Source organism: Trichinella spiralis (genome assembly GCF_000181795.1).
Source record: "Trichinella spiralis strain ISS 195 chromosome Unknown Scfld6, whole genome shotgun sequence".
In the NCBI taxonomy this organism is placed as follows: Eukaryota; Metazoa; Nematoda; class Enoplea; order Trichinellida; family Trichinellidae; genus Trichinella; species Trichinella spiralis.
The window spans coordinates 1,843,626-1,857,997 of NW_003526945.1; the positions used below are offsets into that span (position 1 = coordinate 1,843,626).

The window sequence follows — 14,372 nt, forward strand, 5'->3', positions numbered from 1 at the left end:
TTTAAATATATATTTTGATGTGGAAATTATCCATTCACGCCGCTTGATATGTGCAAATTGTTCGAAGCGTGTAGTTGGAGGAAAATCAATAAAATCAAACCGGCGTCAAGAGCAGAATATCAAAATCAGGTCACCAGAATGGCAGTTTCGAATTTGACCAATCAGAATTGAGCTGAACATCTACGAACTACTATGTATTTTGTCAATTGTTTGGCTTTACGAACTTGTTCGCTCAAATGTTCAATTTCAGCAATAAATTAAACATGGAAAAATAATAAAATTGAAACGATAAAAATAAATATATAAAATACCATCAGAAAAAGAAGAATAATAATCTTGGAACAAATAAATTGAAATGCATTTTCGATGACAATGATAAAAAACAACAACAATTCAACAATTGCAGTGAATGAGATTTTATATTCATATTCTAAACATTATCAGTTTTTTTCAAATTTCATTCAGGCTACAACAAATTTCATCGTTTGCTTGTGCTGTTGTTGTTGTTGCTGCTGCTTGGTGAATTTTGTAAACAAAATTTTCAAACCTGAAACGCGTTGCCATCGAACAACGACCGACCAACTGTCGAATGTTCTCCACCAATGAAAGGAGGGGAAAATTTTTTGCATGAAAATTTCCACGAATGTGGAAAATTAATTTTTCCACAATTGGATTCGAATGGAAATGGCGTCTGTAAATTTCACTTCGATGTGGAAAAAAGTATCACTATGGATATTGGTCGTATTTTTTGACAAGAAATTTTTGTTTGATTTGAAATTGTGAAAAAGAACATTAAATTTATTGTCAATGATGATGATATTCGTTTCCAATTTCAAAACTGAACAATACAGTTTCAACGATGTTCATTCAATTGATCGAATGTTTAGTTGAATGAAAATGGACATTTTGCATAAAGTAGTGAAAAAGCAATTGTGCAGAAAAGAATTTTTCTATTAATTGAAATGAAAAATCCACTTTCCAAAAATTGACCACAATATAATTTCTTTGATTATACTTGAATATTTTACTGTAAAGTTCAAGTACAATTTGAGTGAATCGAAGTTGAGGGTCATTTGTTGAAGAAGTTCACTTAGGGAACCGGAATCAAATTGTACAAAAGTATCGATATGGACATTGTTTGGAAAATTGAAATTTGGTAAAGAGAAATAATAAATTGAATACATAATTTCGTAAGTGGAATTTTTCCCATTACGCGCGAACAGTTTGTGTAGTGGATAATTTTTGAAAGATCCATTTTGCACAGGACAAAAACTGGAAATTTGAAAATGACGACATCTTCGCTTTTCAGCTAGCTTTGTGCTAGTGTCAAAGAATACTGAACGCCGGAAATACGAGTGTTGCATTTTGTTTTTCACTTGCAAAACCCGAACGCCAAGCCCAAGCATACCGTTGTCAGAGCGTATATTTTCGGTTTGGAAGAGAAAAGAAACCATTTCAATCAGTTGAAGCTGAATAATTGACGACACATGTCTACCAGTTTCCGCTGCTGTTTGCTAGTCTACTTGATCAAGCGTTGAAAAGTTTCTCTCGCTCTCTCTTTCTCTCTGTACCGCCGGCACCGCCAGCCCTGCCATCTGCGTTTTTCCAATCTTCAGGCGATCATCATCCGAAAAACACAACACAAAATGGCGTAATATATTATTATACATATATATATATATATATATATACATATTTCATTCATTCATTCATTCATTCGTCCATTTCTTTCTTTGTCATTTATTTTACATGTGTTTGCCACCGGACGTGGAGAAGAGGGGTTCCATTTTTATTTATATACCAGGCGGTTGGAAAAATTCACAGATGAGTTGTCAAGCTCAGTTTGATAGTTCAAGTTGAATGTGATCAGGTTGATTTATGCTAGTAGATTTATTTGCAGATGTTCAACTTGCAATTGGAAATTTCACTTTCACTCATTAGCTGTTTTACCAACAACTACTCTCTCCACTATTTTCTCTTTTCTTTTTCCTTCTCCACAAATGTCTGTCGTATTTCATTCGATCAGAAAAAATCAACAACCACTTTGCAAATTGCTTAATTGCCCATTCATTGCATACATTCACTAGTCGGTAAATATTTTTCCCTTTGTTCATTCATGCAACAATTTTCTTCTCCTTTTCACTGTAACCTGTTTCGGCAAACTTTCTTTTCTTTTTTGCAAAATGTTTAAATATTAAAGAAAAAGAAAATTTCATCTGTAAAATTTATTTTCTCGACTTTATTGTCAATTCGACAGGCAAGACTTGTATGGTGCTGTAGTGACGACTGTAAGGAAAAGTACAATTCTTTTTTTCCATTTCATAAGAAAACTTTATCGTTCATTTTTATCGTTTATTTAATTCTTTAATGCGTTTTTTTCATTCAATAACGATGAATATGTTATTTTTAAGTGTTAATCTTCAATAGATGTTCATTCCTCCAGTGTTACTTCAATTTTCAAAAATCACTGTGATTTATTAACATGTACAGTAAATGGAATGCAGGTACAATTTTTGAAAAAATTAAAATTAACAAAAAAAACAGGTTGTTAAATTTATAGTTTGAATTTTTTTTCATTTTGTACTTTCTTCTTTTTATCGTTCGATTTGTTCGACTTTGTTTCTCGTTTTTATTTTCCATACACTTCCAACCAGCTTCATATTTCAACTTGGAACATGATATGTAATAATAATGTATTGTATTGTAGTGTATTGTATTGTATTGTATTGTATTGTGTTGCTTTCAATTTGTCACCCCATTTCAGATGTACTGAAAGTTGTTCGGAGGCGGCGGTTGCTACCGGCGGTGAGGCGACTTCTTCTTCGGCTTCGGGCGAACTTTGGGGCGTGCACTTCATGCCTAATGAATTGACTGTCGACGTGCTGCTACCGAACGGCATCGTGATTCCGTTGTACTGTTGCCGCAATTTCACGCTGCAGACGATCAAAGCGAACGCTTGGAAGCAGGCTCGCGGTTTGCCGCTGTTCAACCGCATGCAGTTGGCGTCGACGTACGTGTTCGTCATCGTCGGCCGGGACGGTCAAGTCGAGGAGGTGTACGACGAGAGCCGGCGCTTGTGCGACTTGCGCCTGCTCTGGCCGGTGTTGCGGCTCGTCGAGCCGGACGGCAACGTCGAAGAGCGCAGCCTGAGCAGTCAGATCAGCCAGGCGATCGGTCGACCGTTGAGCGACCTGGACGAGAGTCGAGACCCGGAACTGATACAAGCGCGCATACAGTACTTCCGGCTCTGCCAGGAGGTGTGCTCGGCCCGAGGCCGGGATTGGAACGAGCACTTGTTGCGCACGTTCTGCGAACCGGTGGTCGCCGGCGACGACCGGGTGGTCATCGCCGACGGTCCTCCACCACCACCATTGCCGTCACCACTGTTGCTTCTGTGCGTGTGGATACAGCCCGGCACTGTCGGCACGCCGTCGGTGTCGGAAGGCCACCCGCACAAGATCACGATGAAAGTTCCGACGGTCGCCAAGCCCAGCGACGTCATCCGCGAGACGCTGCTGCGCTGGGGGCGGTTGAGCAACAGCGCCCGGCGGTCGTCGTCGTCGTCGGTCGCCGGTGAAATCGACCAGTCGTCGTACGTGCTGAAGCGCGCCGGCAGACGGTTGTACTTTCTGCGCGACGTCCCACTGGTCAACTACGAGCACGTCACCAAATGCTTAGGGCGTGGTCAGCGACTGGTGAGCGTGGTGCTCGTGGAAAAGAGCGACCTGCCCGAACAGCAGCCGGCACCGGCGCCGCTGGTGCCTAGCTACGTCAAACGCCAGTCGACCGCCTCGGCCAATGACGACCTCGCCGGCGCCGTCTGCATGTGGAACATGCATTCACGCCTGCGAATTAAAATCGTCAGCGCCTACTGTATCAATGTGAGCAGCTTCGACGCGGTGTACGTGAACGCGGGCGTGTTTTTCGGTCCGGACGCGCTGTGCGTGCGCCGCACCTCGCCCATCGCCTCGTACGCGCTGCGTTGGAACGAGCTGCTCGAATTCGATTTGCCGATCTCGTGTATACCGCTGTCCGCGCACGTCTCGTTCACCCTGTGCACGGTCCGCCCCAAGAAGCCCAAAGACGAACAACACTGCCCACTGGCCTGGGTCAACCTGCGGCTCATCGACCACCGGCACCTGCTGATCCAAGGTCGCGTGTCGTTGTACATGTGGCCGTTTGGCAAAGATTTCGACGGCATGTTCAACCAGCTCGGCCAGAGCGGCCCGAATCCGAGCCGCGACGTGCCCTGTCTGCAGGTCGACTTTGGCTGTCAGCAACGTCGGGTTCGTTTCCCCACGCCAATACAACGTGATTTGTTTTTGGCATTTTTCCAAAAACGGCACCGCGAACGACAGGCAAAAAAGCTCCATGCCGGTGGTCGTTCTTGCAGACGCTCCTCCAACTCCAGCTATTACTCGTCTGCGATGTTTTCCAATAGATCTCGTCGTCGTCGACGACACTTTTCCAAAAATTTTTTGCTTGCCGTCCGAGAAGAAGAAGAGCAACAAGAAGAAGAAGAAGAAGAAGAAAATGAAGAACACGAAGAACGACAAGAACAACAACAACCAGAAGAAGAAGATGAAGAACAAGAAGAAGTAGTCGAAGAACAAGAAGATGATGTAGAAGAAGAAGAAGAAGATGAAGAAGATGATGATGTTGATGATGAAGATGAAGATGATGAAGATGATCAAGAAGATGAAGAAGAGCAAGAAGATGAAGAAGTACAAGAAGAAAACAATCCTACCACTAGTGGTGAACAGCAGCAGCAGCAGCGACAACTACGACAACCATTCCCTGTCATAAGTGAGGAGGATCGGAAATTCATCGTCGAAGATTTGTTGAATCGTGATCCACTGCACGAAATAATGCCGGCCGAGAAAAGTTTGGTCTGGCGTTGCAGACATTTCTGCCAGACACTGCCGCCGTCGTTGCCGAGACTGCTGGACGCGGTCACTTGGACCTGCACCGAGCAAGTGTGCGAGCTGTACTCGCTGCTGGTCGACTGGCCGGTGGTGGAGCCGGATGTCGCGTTGGAACTGCTAGACGTCAAATATCCGGACACGTACGTGCGTCAGTTCGCGGTGCGTTGCTTGGACATGCGCTTGTCCGACGACCAGCTGGCCGTGTACTTGATCTACTTGGTCCAGGCGTTGAAGTACGAACCGTTCTTGCAGAGCGATTTGGGCAAGTTCCTGTTGAGGCGGGCACTTTTGAAACGCGCCATCGGGCAGAGGTTCTTCTGGTTGCTGCGGGTCGAACTGGAGCACAGTCCGTCGTTGAGGCGGTTCGCGTTGCTGCTCGAAGCCTACTGCCGCGGCTGCGGTGCCCACTATTTGAAATCGCTGGTCCGCCAAGTGAACGCCACTGAGAAGCTGGCGACGCTGAACGCGGCCATCAAGGACAAAAAGGACGACGGCACCAAGCTGCTCTGGGAACGTCTGCGCCAGGCCGACTACGCCGAAGCTTTGCAAAATTTGGACAGTCCACTCGACCACACGGTCAACTTGGGCACGCTGCTCGTCGACCAGTGCCACGTGATCGGTTCGGCCAAGCGGCCGATTTTGTTGGTCTGGCGCAGCGAGCCGACCACCGGCGAGCCGGACCGTTGTGTGGAGATTTTGTTCAAAACCGGCGACGATATCCGCCAGGACATGTTGACTTTGCAAGTGCTGCGCATCATGGACAACATCTGGAAATCCGAAGGCAACGACTTTTGCTTGACCCCCTACGACACACTGCCGATGGGTAAACGGGTAGGAATGATCGAAGTTGTCAAACGGTCGAAAACCATTCTTGAAATTCAGACACTCGAAGGTCGAATCGGCGCATTCAACGTCGGCTCGTCGACCCTGCTGCACCGCTACATACGCAACAATAATAATAGTAATAGCAGCAACAACAACAACTACAACTACAATAGCAATAGCAATAGCAACACCAACACCACTAGCAGCTACAACTACAACTACAACTACAACACCAACAATAATACCACCATGAGCAGCAGAAGCAGTATCGACTTCGGCAACGATCGGTACGACGCGGCTGTGAGAAGGTTCACACGCTCCTGCGCCGGATACTGCGTGGCGACGTTCGTGCTGGGCATCGGCGATCGGCATCCGAGCAACATCATGATCACCGACGACGGCCGCATCTTCCACATCGACTTCGGCCACTTTCTCGGCCATTACAAGAAGAAGCTCGGCATTACCCGGGAACGGGTGCCGTTCGTGCTGACCGAAGACTTTTTGCGCATCATCGCCAAAGGTGCCGACAACGTGAAAAAGAGCAAAGAATTTGAACAATTCCAACGACTCTGTTCCGAAGCGTACCTGATCTTGCACCGGCAAAGTCGGCTGTTCGTCACTTTGTTCACGATGATGCTCTGCATGGGCATACCGGAATTGCAGAAACTGGAAGACGTGAACTATTTGCGGAAAACGCTGGCCGTCGACAAGACCGATCCGGAAGCGTTGAAGTACTTCAACGAACGCTTGAACGAAGCATACGAAGGAGGCTGGACAACCAAAGTCGACTGGTTCTTCCACTCTGTCAAGCACCTTTGAAGCCATTTTTTTCACCCGGTGAACAAACAACTAACTTCTCATTCTATCTACAGCAGACACTCTTTTTTTACTTACACGCTTTATATTTTATTTATTTATTTTGCATTCTGAAATACCCACGCACGTACTATACACACACACAAACACACACATATATATATATATATATGTGTGTGTGTATGTATGTATGTATGCATATATATATATATATACGTATGTATGTATGTATATATCTATTAAAATTCATCAGTGAATTTGAATAAATACAGCAGTAACATTTCGTTCGCTGTTTGCATGCTCGTTGTCCTTGCCATTTCAATCTCAAATGTATTTCATCACATTCTGAGCTCAAAAATAAAGAAAGAAAGAAACAAATGCCGAATCACTTCCTTCGGTGTCTATCCCGATGTTCAACTGACGATTTGAGTGGCGCCGACGATGTCAGAGACGAAGGTGACGACGAGGATGTTTTAGAGCTGGAAAAAATAGTGCAACTTTATTTTCTTGAAAATTCCAAAAATCATAAATGATAAACTTCGGATACCGTCTGCTATGCTTGTGCGAAGATTTTTTGCTTTTCGATCTCGACCGTTGCCCGTGGGCGTGCCTCCTCTTCGATCGCCTGCTTTCGTGTTCGTGGTCCCTCTTGTGGGACCTGTGGCGATGTTTGCCGCTGTCGCCACTTCTGCCGCTGGATGAGCGCAATCGTTTCTCGTTCTTCTTCTGCTTCTTGCTCTCTTCCTGAAATGTGCGATCAATTGAACATCAACAGCAGCAACAGTAGCACTTTGACCAAGAAAACCTTTTTCAACAAATAGTTTCGATAGTTGTTCACTTGTTCCGCAATGGTCATACCCTCTTGCAGTGCAATACTACCCGATTCAAGTGCATCTTGATACGTGACCACTTTAACCTGAAGATGGATGACAAGCAATCAACAAGCGAGTTATTATAATAATATATATAATGGAGGGATTATGTACTTCAAGTTCGCGCAACTGCTGACGTTCATATTCAGATAGTTCGTGTTTTCCGTGAGAAGGTGATCGCGATTTCTCATCCACTGGCCTGAAAGAAAACAAACAGTTTCTTCATTTCAGCTCTTCTTCCAAAAAAATCAACCCCCTACATATATATATATATATATATATATATACTCACATTCCATCGACGCCGGTGTCGAAAATATCTTGTTGCTTTTCTGTGTCACAGGATTCCCATTTGCACGATGAAAATGCTAAATTATTATATTCTTCTTCTTAGAAATCAGAAGAAGAAGAAGAAGAAAAATGCAATTTCACAATTTGCTCTCACCTTGCTCTTTGACCAATTGCGGAGCAACCTCTTCCCACCTGGAGCGGATAAATTTCGCCTTGGGCTGCTGAGCAGAAGTCGACGACGCCATCGTGTCCATCATATCTTCGTCAACTCAAATACAATTTTAAAAAAGAACATTAAATTAAATCAAATTAATGTTCAAAAGAAGAAAGAAGAACATCTCACGAGGTACGCCATCAATGTCATAGTCGTCGAACAGTTCTTCGGCTGCGGTCTCATCAAGGGCAACACCGTCTATATCGGATGGAATTGGTTCCTGATCAATGGAAAAAAAACTTTGAGTACATATTTTCAAAAAAAAGAACATACAAGTAAAATCGTATTGTTTACCGGAGGAATGATGCCCAGGAGAATGCCCTGCAATCGTGCCAAAAATTCCAACGGATAAACTGCTGTATCTTCCCACATTTTGCAACAGTTGGCAATTCGTTGGCGAAACTGTTCAGCCCGAAGTCGAGCGGAAATATTCTTGTAGCTGTCGTGCAACTTGCGAAATATACCTTCCAGACGATTTTCAATGCTACATTGAGAACAAATCGAAATTTACAAGAAAAAGATAATAAAGAATTAATTTTAAAAAAATAGCACAATACTGTGTACGGTAATAGCTGACGTTCATCACTTCTGCAAAACAATTTGCCAAAATATCGGACAGCAAATATAATAAAGCAATCTGAAAAGTGAAATTTTATCAAATATTTCGAAATCAATTTCAAAAAAACCCACCTTTTTTGGAAGTGCCGTATCTTCATTTTCAATATTATCGGCAATCACGCTTACGATGTGCTCCGCAAAATCAGAATGCTCAACGCACCATACCATTGCATCTCCAACTTTACTCCGTTCCATCGTCAATTTTTCCAACAATTTTTCCAAAGCAACCAATTCTCTGTTTTGAAAAACGGGAAGATTTGATTAAACATAAAGCAACAACAACAACAACAATAACAAGAAGCTTACGCAGAACAAAGCTGCCCACGCTTGGATTTGAAATTCGACGAATCACCACCACCTTCTTCTGTTGAACAATGCCCAGAAATCCTTTCATTTTCCAAATACAACTCTTCCGGCATTCCATTGTGGAAAAAATTCAACGGAGGCGGTTGCCAATAGCTGCCATTTTGGAACATGCGAAATTTTTTCGTTTTCCATTTTGCCGGCGAATCCCCCTACAATGAACAATGAACAACCAACAACGTTCTCACCTGTGCTTTGAAAGCGTTGGTAGAGATAGCAAAGAAAGCAAACAATACTTACTTGCAGAATGGAAAATAATTTCCACCGATAATAAGTATGCGCTGCACTAGTATTATCGAACAGAAAGCTGAGAAATTGAAAAAAAACATGCACATGTAAATATACACGAAACCTTCGTTGCTTGCTTAGTATATGAAATGTAAATTCTACCTGTACATTGGATTTTTGTTCTCTTTCGCCATTATCATCGCTTCGAACAGTGGACCTTCTCGAACGACGAATTCAATCATTCGATGAATAATGCACAACAACGGTCTACAAACAACACCACTTACATCCAATTATTGCAACTTCACTCCTCAAACCCACACTGACAATACAAATATTTCAAAAACAGTAATATATAAAATGAGTACATTTCTTAAATGGATAATTTCCAGAATTGACTAATCATCATAACATGTATTCACAAAACAGCAACATCCCAAATTCAACTAAACTCATCTATACAATATAAATTGCATTCAAAAGACGAACTAGCAAATAAACTTCTACCAACTTTTGCATCAAAATTACTGTTAAAATTTTAAACACCTAATTGTAAACATTCCAAAAAAAATTACCAAATAAAAAACATATAGATTGTCAAGTTAGAATTATGAAAAAAAAAACGTTTTGCATACTGTAGTAAAAAATTATTTTTACACTGAAGAAGAAACAAACGCAAGAAAAGACATAATTAAAACGTGATTAAATTTCAACCGTACCTATCAGTTGGAATGACAACTTTCACAACAGCATTTTTGATCATCTGAAAAAGATAAAATTCGGTCATATAGGTTAATAATTAAAGCAAGCAATATCAAAACAAACCTTTCGCCACATTTTCTGTTGAACAGGATCCTCAGGTTCCATTAAATCTTCCGGCAAAGGCCACGTATACGCATCCCGATCTTTCCGCCTGGGCTGGGCGTTGAAGGGCAAACCAGAACGCGGTGGTGGTGCAATCATTTTCATCATCGCGTCCGGAACGTAGACAGGATATACTGGTATGGTGACGGGCTTTCCCCAGCTAAGTTTGATCTCCTGTCCGTGCAGTATAACGCCTGAAATGGAATCGTTGTGATCAATGAACAAATACCGTGTCAAGAACAGTGGTGCATTTTTGAACCTTTGAGTGCGCTGAACGCACGCTGAGCATCTTTTCGAGTCATAAATGCAACGAACCCAGTCAACCGGCTCTTGTGGCGATCTTCGTCACTGCGCGGCCATAATACTTTAACAGAAGCTAACGGACCAAATTTTCCAAACAACTCGCGTATTTCATTCTCGGACACCTGGAGAAACTTTCAAATTTCAGTCGAACCATTAACGCATTTCACCACTTATTACGGAGAAACTCAAATTGGAGAGAAACAAATTGGACGTAGTTGGATCAAGATCGTAATTTCCTTTCGCGTAAGGACTATCCAATGACCCATCAGTGTCCGGGGATATAGTGACACCAAGCTGATCTTGCATTTGTTCTCGCATACGACGCCGTACTATTCGTTCTTCTTGAGCTCTGAATTGAAAATTCAACATACATCAAAAGCACAGCAGTGGGAAATCTTCAAGATTGGGGCAAACTTTTTCAATTCTTCTTTAAACGTTTCCAAATTCGACAATCGCTTTTCTTCGCCTTTCTTTCCCTACAAGAACAATGGAATACAATTGAAAACGAGTTGTTAAATTTCGCAAACAACATATTTGTACTGGCTTCTGAGGACGAGTTTTGAAGTTCGCCTCGAGAATTTTTTTCGCATTCTCTTCTGCTTGTTTTCTAGCTTCAGCTAGCGAAAACGAAGCGGAAGATTTGGACACTTTTTGAACGGGCAATTTTGATGACGAGGGACCGACTAAACACGTCAACACATTTATATAATGAATAAAAATATTCATTCGTCGTTTTTTTTTTATTTTTCATAACTACTTTCGGGCGTGTTAGCGCCTTTGCCACGAGTGAAAGCTTTTCTATCGTCACCACTGGGCGTTTGTTGGAACGTCGCTTCGAATTCTTTCAGAACTTCTCTGGTCATTTCTTCCTCTTTCTGAAAAAAATATCACTCTAACACAACTGCCACTTTGAAATGGCTATTTTACTTTGCGACGTGCTTCTTCAGCTTTGTATCTCAACAAGCTAGACATGCTGCTGGTCTAGAAAATCTCACAAAAATTTTACAGAATGGCACTTGGAAAACAATGCAAACAATCAAGTTACAATGCTAAACTACAGTAAGCAATAATCAACTTGTCAATGCAATGTATACTGAAAATAATCTATTTTTAAATAAAATATTCTCCTATAACTTAAAAGTTCAAATATTATAACTAAAAAGCTCTAAATAGCTTTATTTAAAAATCGAACTTCTACAGTAATTTGAATAGCATTTCCATGTTTAGGACTGAATAAGTTTATAAAAATAATAAAAGTATTATATTTAAAAAGAAAAATGCACTCTAAAATTAATTATATATTATTAAATATATTTTATATGCATGTTCATTTTTGGGTAAAACTTCGATTCTGTTCTTATTGTTCATAATTGGAAAAATTTAAATTTAATTCAATTTCTAATTTATTTTATTTATTTTAATAAATATTTTGATAAACTGATTTTTGGTTAATTTTTTCGCGTTTGTGTTTTCAATTTGCATCATAAATTGTAAAAATTATTTCACAAAAATCAAAATAAAATAATTTGACACTCAGAAGAATGAACTGTGCGATGAAATAGCAGTTTGAAATGTTCAAATGCTTGTTGCAATGACTGTTTGTCAAAAAAGTTACTTAATGTCCCTGCTTTTCTTTAATCAACTTTCGGCTGTAAAGTAAGGTAGTTAACCCGTTGCGTTGTTTTGCTTCATATTGCTTGCATCAGAACAAGTGGGCGTTTGTGATCGTGAATCTTCCAATTTGCGGATGATGATAGCATTTGTTGTGTAATCCGAGCTTTGGTGGCTTCGACAGAAGCACGCTGTGCGTTTGTTTGCGAACAATAATTGGACTGGCTTATTTTTGATTTGAATTGGCGTCGGTTGGAATAGTTGCATTGGGACAGTTTGTTTGAAACTGTTGTTCGAGTTGTGCAATTGCTTTGGTGGTCGATCGCGTTATTTTTGCTTGTTGATTTAGCTGCGTTTTAGGAGGAACGCGCGATTTCAAATTCAGGTCAAAGTTTCTATTCAAACAGGCGCGGGTAGAGAATTGCGTTTGATATATCGAAGTTGAAAAAGCTGCAATTTTGTTTAATGAAAAAGCGGGCTGTTGTGTGAAATGTACAATTTCCACGCCATTGATTGACATTTGATAAATTTAATAATTAGGGAAAGATTTTACCATAGTTGGAGTTTGGTTGGAATTGCCCTTGCGTTCGCGTACTTTGCTGGCGCGAATTGAAATCGTTTGGTTGACCTAATTAATGGTCATTAATGGCTTGATCAGTTCTAGTAACAATTGGGACCGGTGAATTGCCGTTGCTAGAATTATTTCGACGAAATGGGGCATCGTCGTCGACGCAACAGTGGCCGACGCCGAAGCCACCGACGCTGGGATGCAGACGTTCTCGACCGACCCGCCCAGACTCACCAGCAGCCGGTCGTCAATAGCTACGAGTCCAGAACTGCCGACGAAACCGAGCCGCATGCGGACCGCGAGCCGCATATCCGACCGCGGTTGAATAATCACCACGCCGGCTCTAGGGGCACCCGTCGTCGAAGCCAACAATCCGCCGACAACCACAACAAACGCAAGAGTGGTCGGGTGCGTGGCCGACGCAGTCGCGACCGTATCACATCCGCTGCGTTGGAAAACGGCGGTGACCCGAGGGTTCCAGTCTTAACTTCGGACGGCCGGCGACCCAGCGCCAACAACAACAGGCGAACCGATAAACTGCGCCACGTCGACGCTCGCGTTGCTGAAACACACGCCGATGGTCGCCTCTCCCGGACCGATGGTCGCCTCTCCCGGGCCGATGGTCGCCTCTCCCGGGCCGATGGTCGCCCCTCCCGCTCCGATGGTCGCCCCTCCCGCTCCGATGGTCGCCCCTCTCGCTCCGATGGTCGCCTCTCCGATTGTCACCATTCTTCGCCCCCTACTGGCCATTTGTCTAGCACCGCCGGCCAAGCCCACGTCCGTACTGGTAGAACTCGAGCCGGCACCGGCGGCGGCCGAAAAGGAAGACCTCGCCTCGACGAGTCTCGCAGCAGCAACTCGCGCAGAATGGAGCGCCCACACGGCAGCAAGCGTACTCGCCGTTCTTCCACGCGCCGGACGACTGCCGCTACATCGAACACTGCGCGTGGACGCACACGCCAAGCCAGGATGCGACGTGATGCGCTTGAAACGGGTCTGGATCGGGTCGACAGTAATCCGGATCGCACTACGGGCCGTCATTGGCGATCGCAACTAAACCGCCACGACCAACTCGACGCCAACACTGACGCTCCTGATGCGGATGCTGATACTGACAGTCTGCGAAATTTTGATGGTAAAATAAGCGAACTTTTTTTCTGTCGTTGCTAATTTGAAATAAATTAATTCTCTGCTTTTTCTTTCTCTTTCCCAGAAAATAATGATGATCTGTCGATGAGAGAGGTGACCAATGTCGACATCAGGAATATGGGTTCGATGGTGGCTGGCCAGTCGTTTTTTAAAGTGAAAAATTTCAAATCGTTGTCCAGCACCAATTACATTCGTCTCAAGATGTTGAAACGTTTCGAAAGACTCTATCGCAAAGGGTGTCATTACGAGGAAAGTTTGCTTCGTAAAATGCGAAGCACCACCGTCGAACCGCCGGTCGACGAAACGATCTATCACAAATCAATACTGATAGTGTCGAGGCGACGATTTCACAGAGCCAAATGTTAAAATTTTTGCCTTCATGTCACTTAACTCACCAATTTCTGTATTTTGCACTATGGCATTTTTTTGACCATACAATAGAGCTGGTCTTGCTTTAGTAAATTGAAAATGTATATATTTTTTTCTTTTTTTGTTAAATTAACAACAATCTTTCAATCGATCACGTCGATCGTGCTCAATATTCGATTCAATCACTGACAACGACACTTTTACAACCATTGGATCTTTTTTTTATATATAAAGCTGAAAATTTAACTTCCATTCTTTCATAATATTGGCAAAATTCTTGACGTGGAAAATCTGATCAATTGCCGTTTTCTATTAGCGGAATTTGTTTTGTACTTGAAAATTAAATACTGTACTTT

At 42.7% G+C, this 14,372-nt stretch overlaps 5 protein-coding genes across 5 annotated transcripts; 1 reads left to right on the forward strand and 4 right to left on the reverse strand.

Moving 5' to 3' along the window:
- Positions 1–450: 450 nt before the first annotated feature.
- Positions 451–1,454, reverse strand: Tsp_08095 (hypothetical protein). The gene is made up of 2 exons (XM_003373453.1): positions 1,045–1,454; positions 451–691 (listed from the first exon to the last, which is right to left on the reverse strand). Exons 1-2 carry the CDS (start codon positions 1,452–1,454, stop codon positions 451–453), a joined length of 651 nt encoding a protein of 216 aa, XP_003373501.1.
- A 1,039-nt stretch (positions 1,455–2,493) lies between these two features.
- On the forward strand, positions 2,494–3,766 carry Tsp_08096 (phosphatidylinositol-4,5-bisphosphate 3-kinase catalytic subunit alphaisoform). Its single transcript, XM_003373454.1, has 4 exons — positions 2,494–2,504; positions 2,708–2,973; positions 3,000–3,566; positions 3,606–3,766. The coding sequence occupies exons 1-4, from the start codon at positions 2,494–2,496 to the stop codon at positions 3,764–3,766; spliced, it is 1,005 nt and encodes a 334-aa protein (XP_003373502.1).
- Positions 3,767–6,575, reverse strand: Tsp_08097 (hypothetical protein). The gene is made up of 5 exons (XM_003373455.1): positions 5,996–6,575; positions 5,070–5,863; positions 4,786–5,042; positions 3,873–4,422; positions 3,767–3,820 (listed from the first exon to the last, which is right to left on the reverse strand). The coding sequence occupies exons 1-5, from the start codon at positions 6,573–6,575 to the stop codon at positions 3,767–3,769; spliced, it is 2,235 nt and encodes a 744-aa protein (XP_003373503.1).
- Positions 6,576–7,119: 544 nt separating this feature from the next.
- Tsp_08098 (putative surp module) lies at positions 7,120–10,688 on the reverse strand. Its single transcript, XM_003373456.1, has 15 exons — positions 10,497–10,688; positions 10,297–10,441; positions 9,978–10,210; positions 9,872–9,915; positions 9,315–9,419; positions 9,165–9,231; positions 8,868–9,076; positions 8,634–8,796; positions 8,496–8,580; positions 8,073–8,264; positions 7,884–7,997; positions 7,731–7,806; positions 7,553–7,637; positions 7,425–7,482; positions 7,120–7,310 (listed from the first exon to the last, which is right to left on the reverse strand). The coding sequence occupies exons 1-15, from the start codon at positions 10,686–10,688 to the stop codon at positions 7,120–7,122; spliced, it is 1,959 nt and encodes a 652-aa protein (XP_003373504.1).
- A 2,139-nt stretch (positions 10,689–12,827) lies between these two features.
- On the reverse strand, positions 12,828–13,890 carry Tsp_08099 (conserved hypothetical protein). The gene is made up of 4 exons (XM_003373457.1): positions 13,746–13,890; positions 13,530–13,617; positions 13,242–13,494; positions 12,828–13,211 (listed from the first exon to the last, which is right to left on the reverse strand). Exons 1-4 carry the CDS (start codon positions 13,888–13,890, stop codon positions 12,828–12,830), a joined length of 870 nt encoding a protein of 289 aa, XP_003373505.1.
- Between the last annotated feature and the right edge of the window lie 482 nt (positions 13,891–14,372).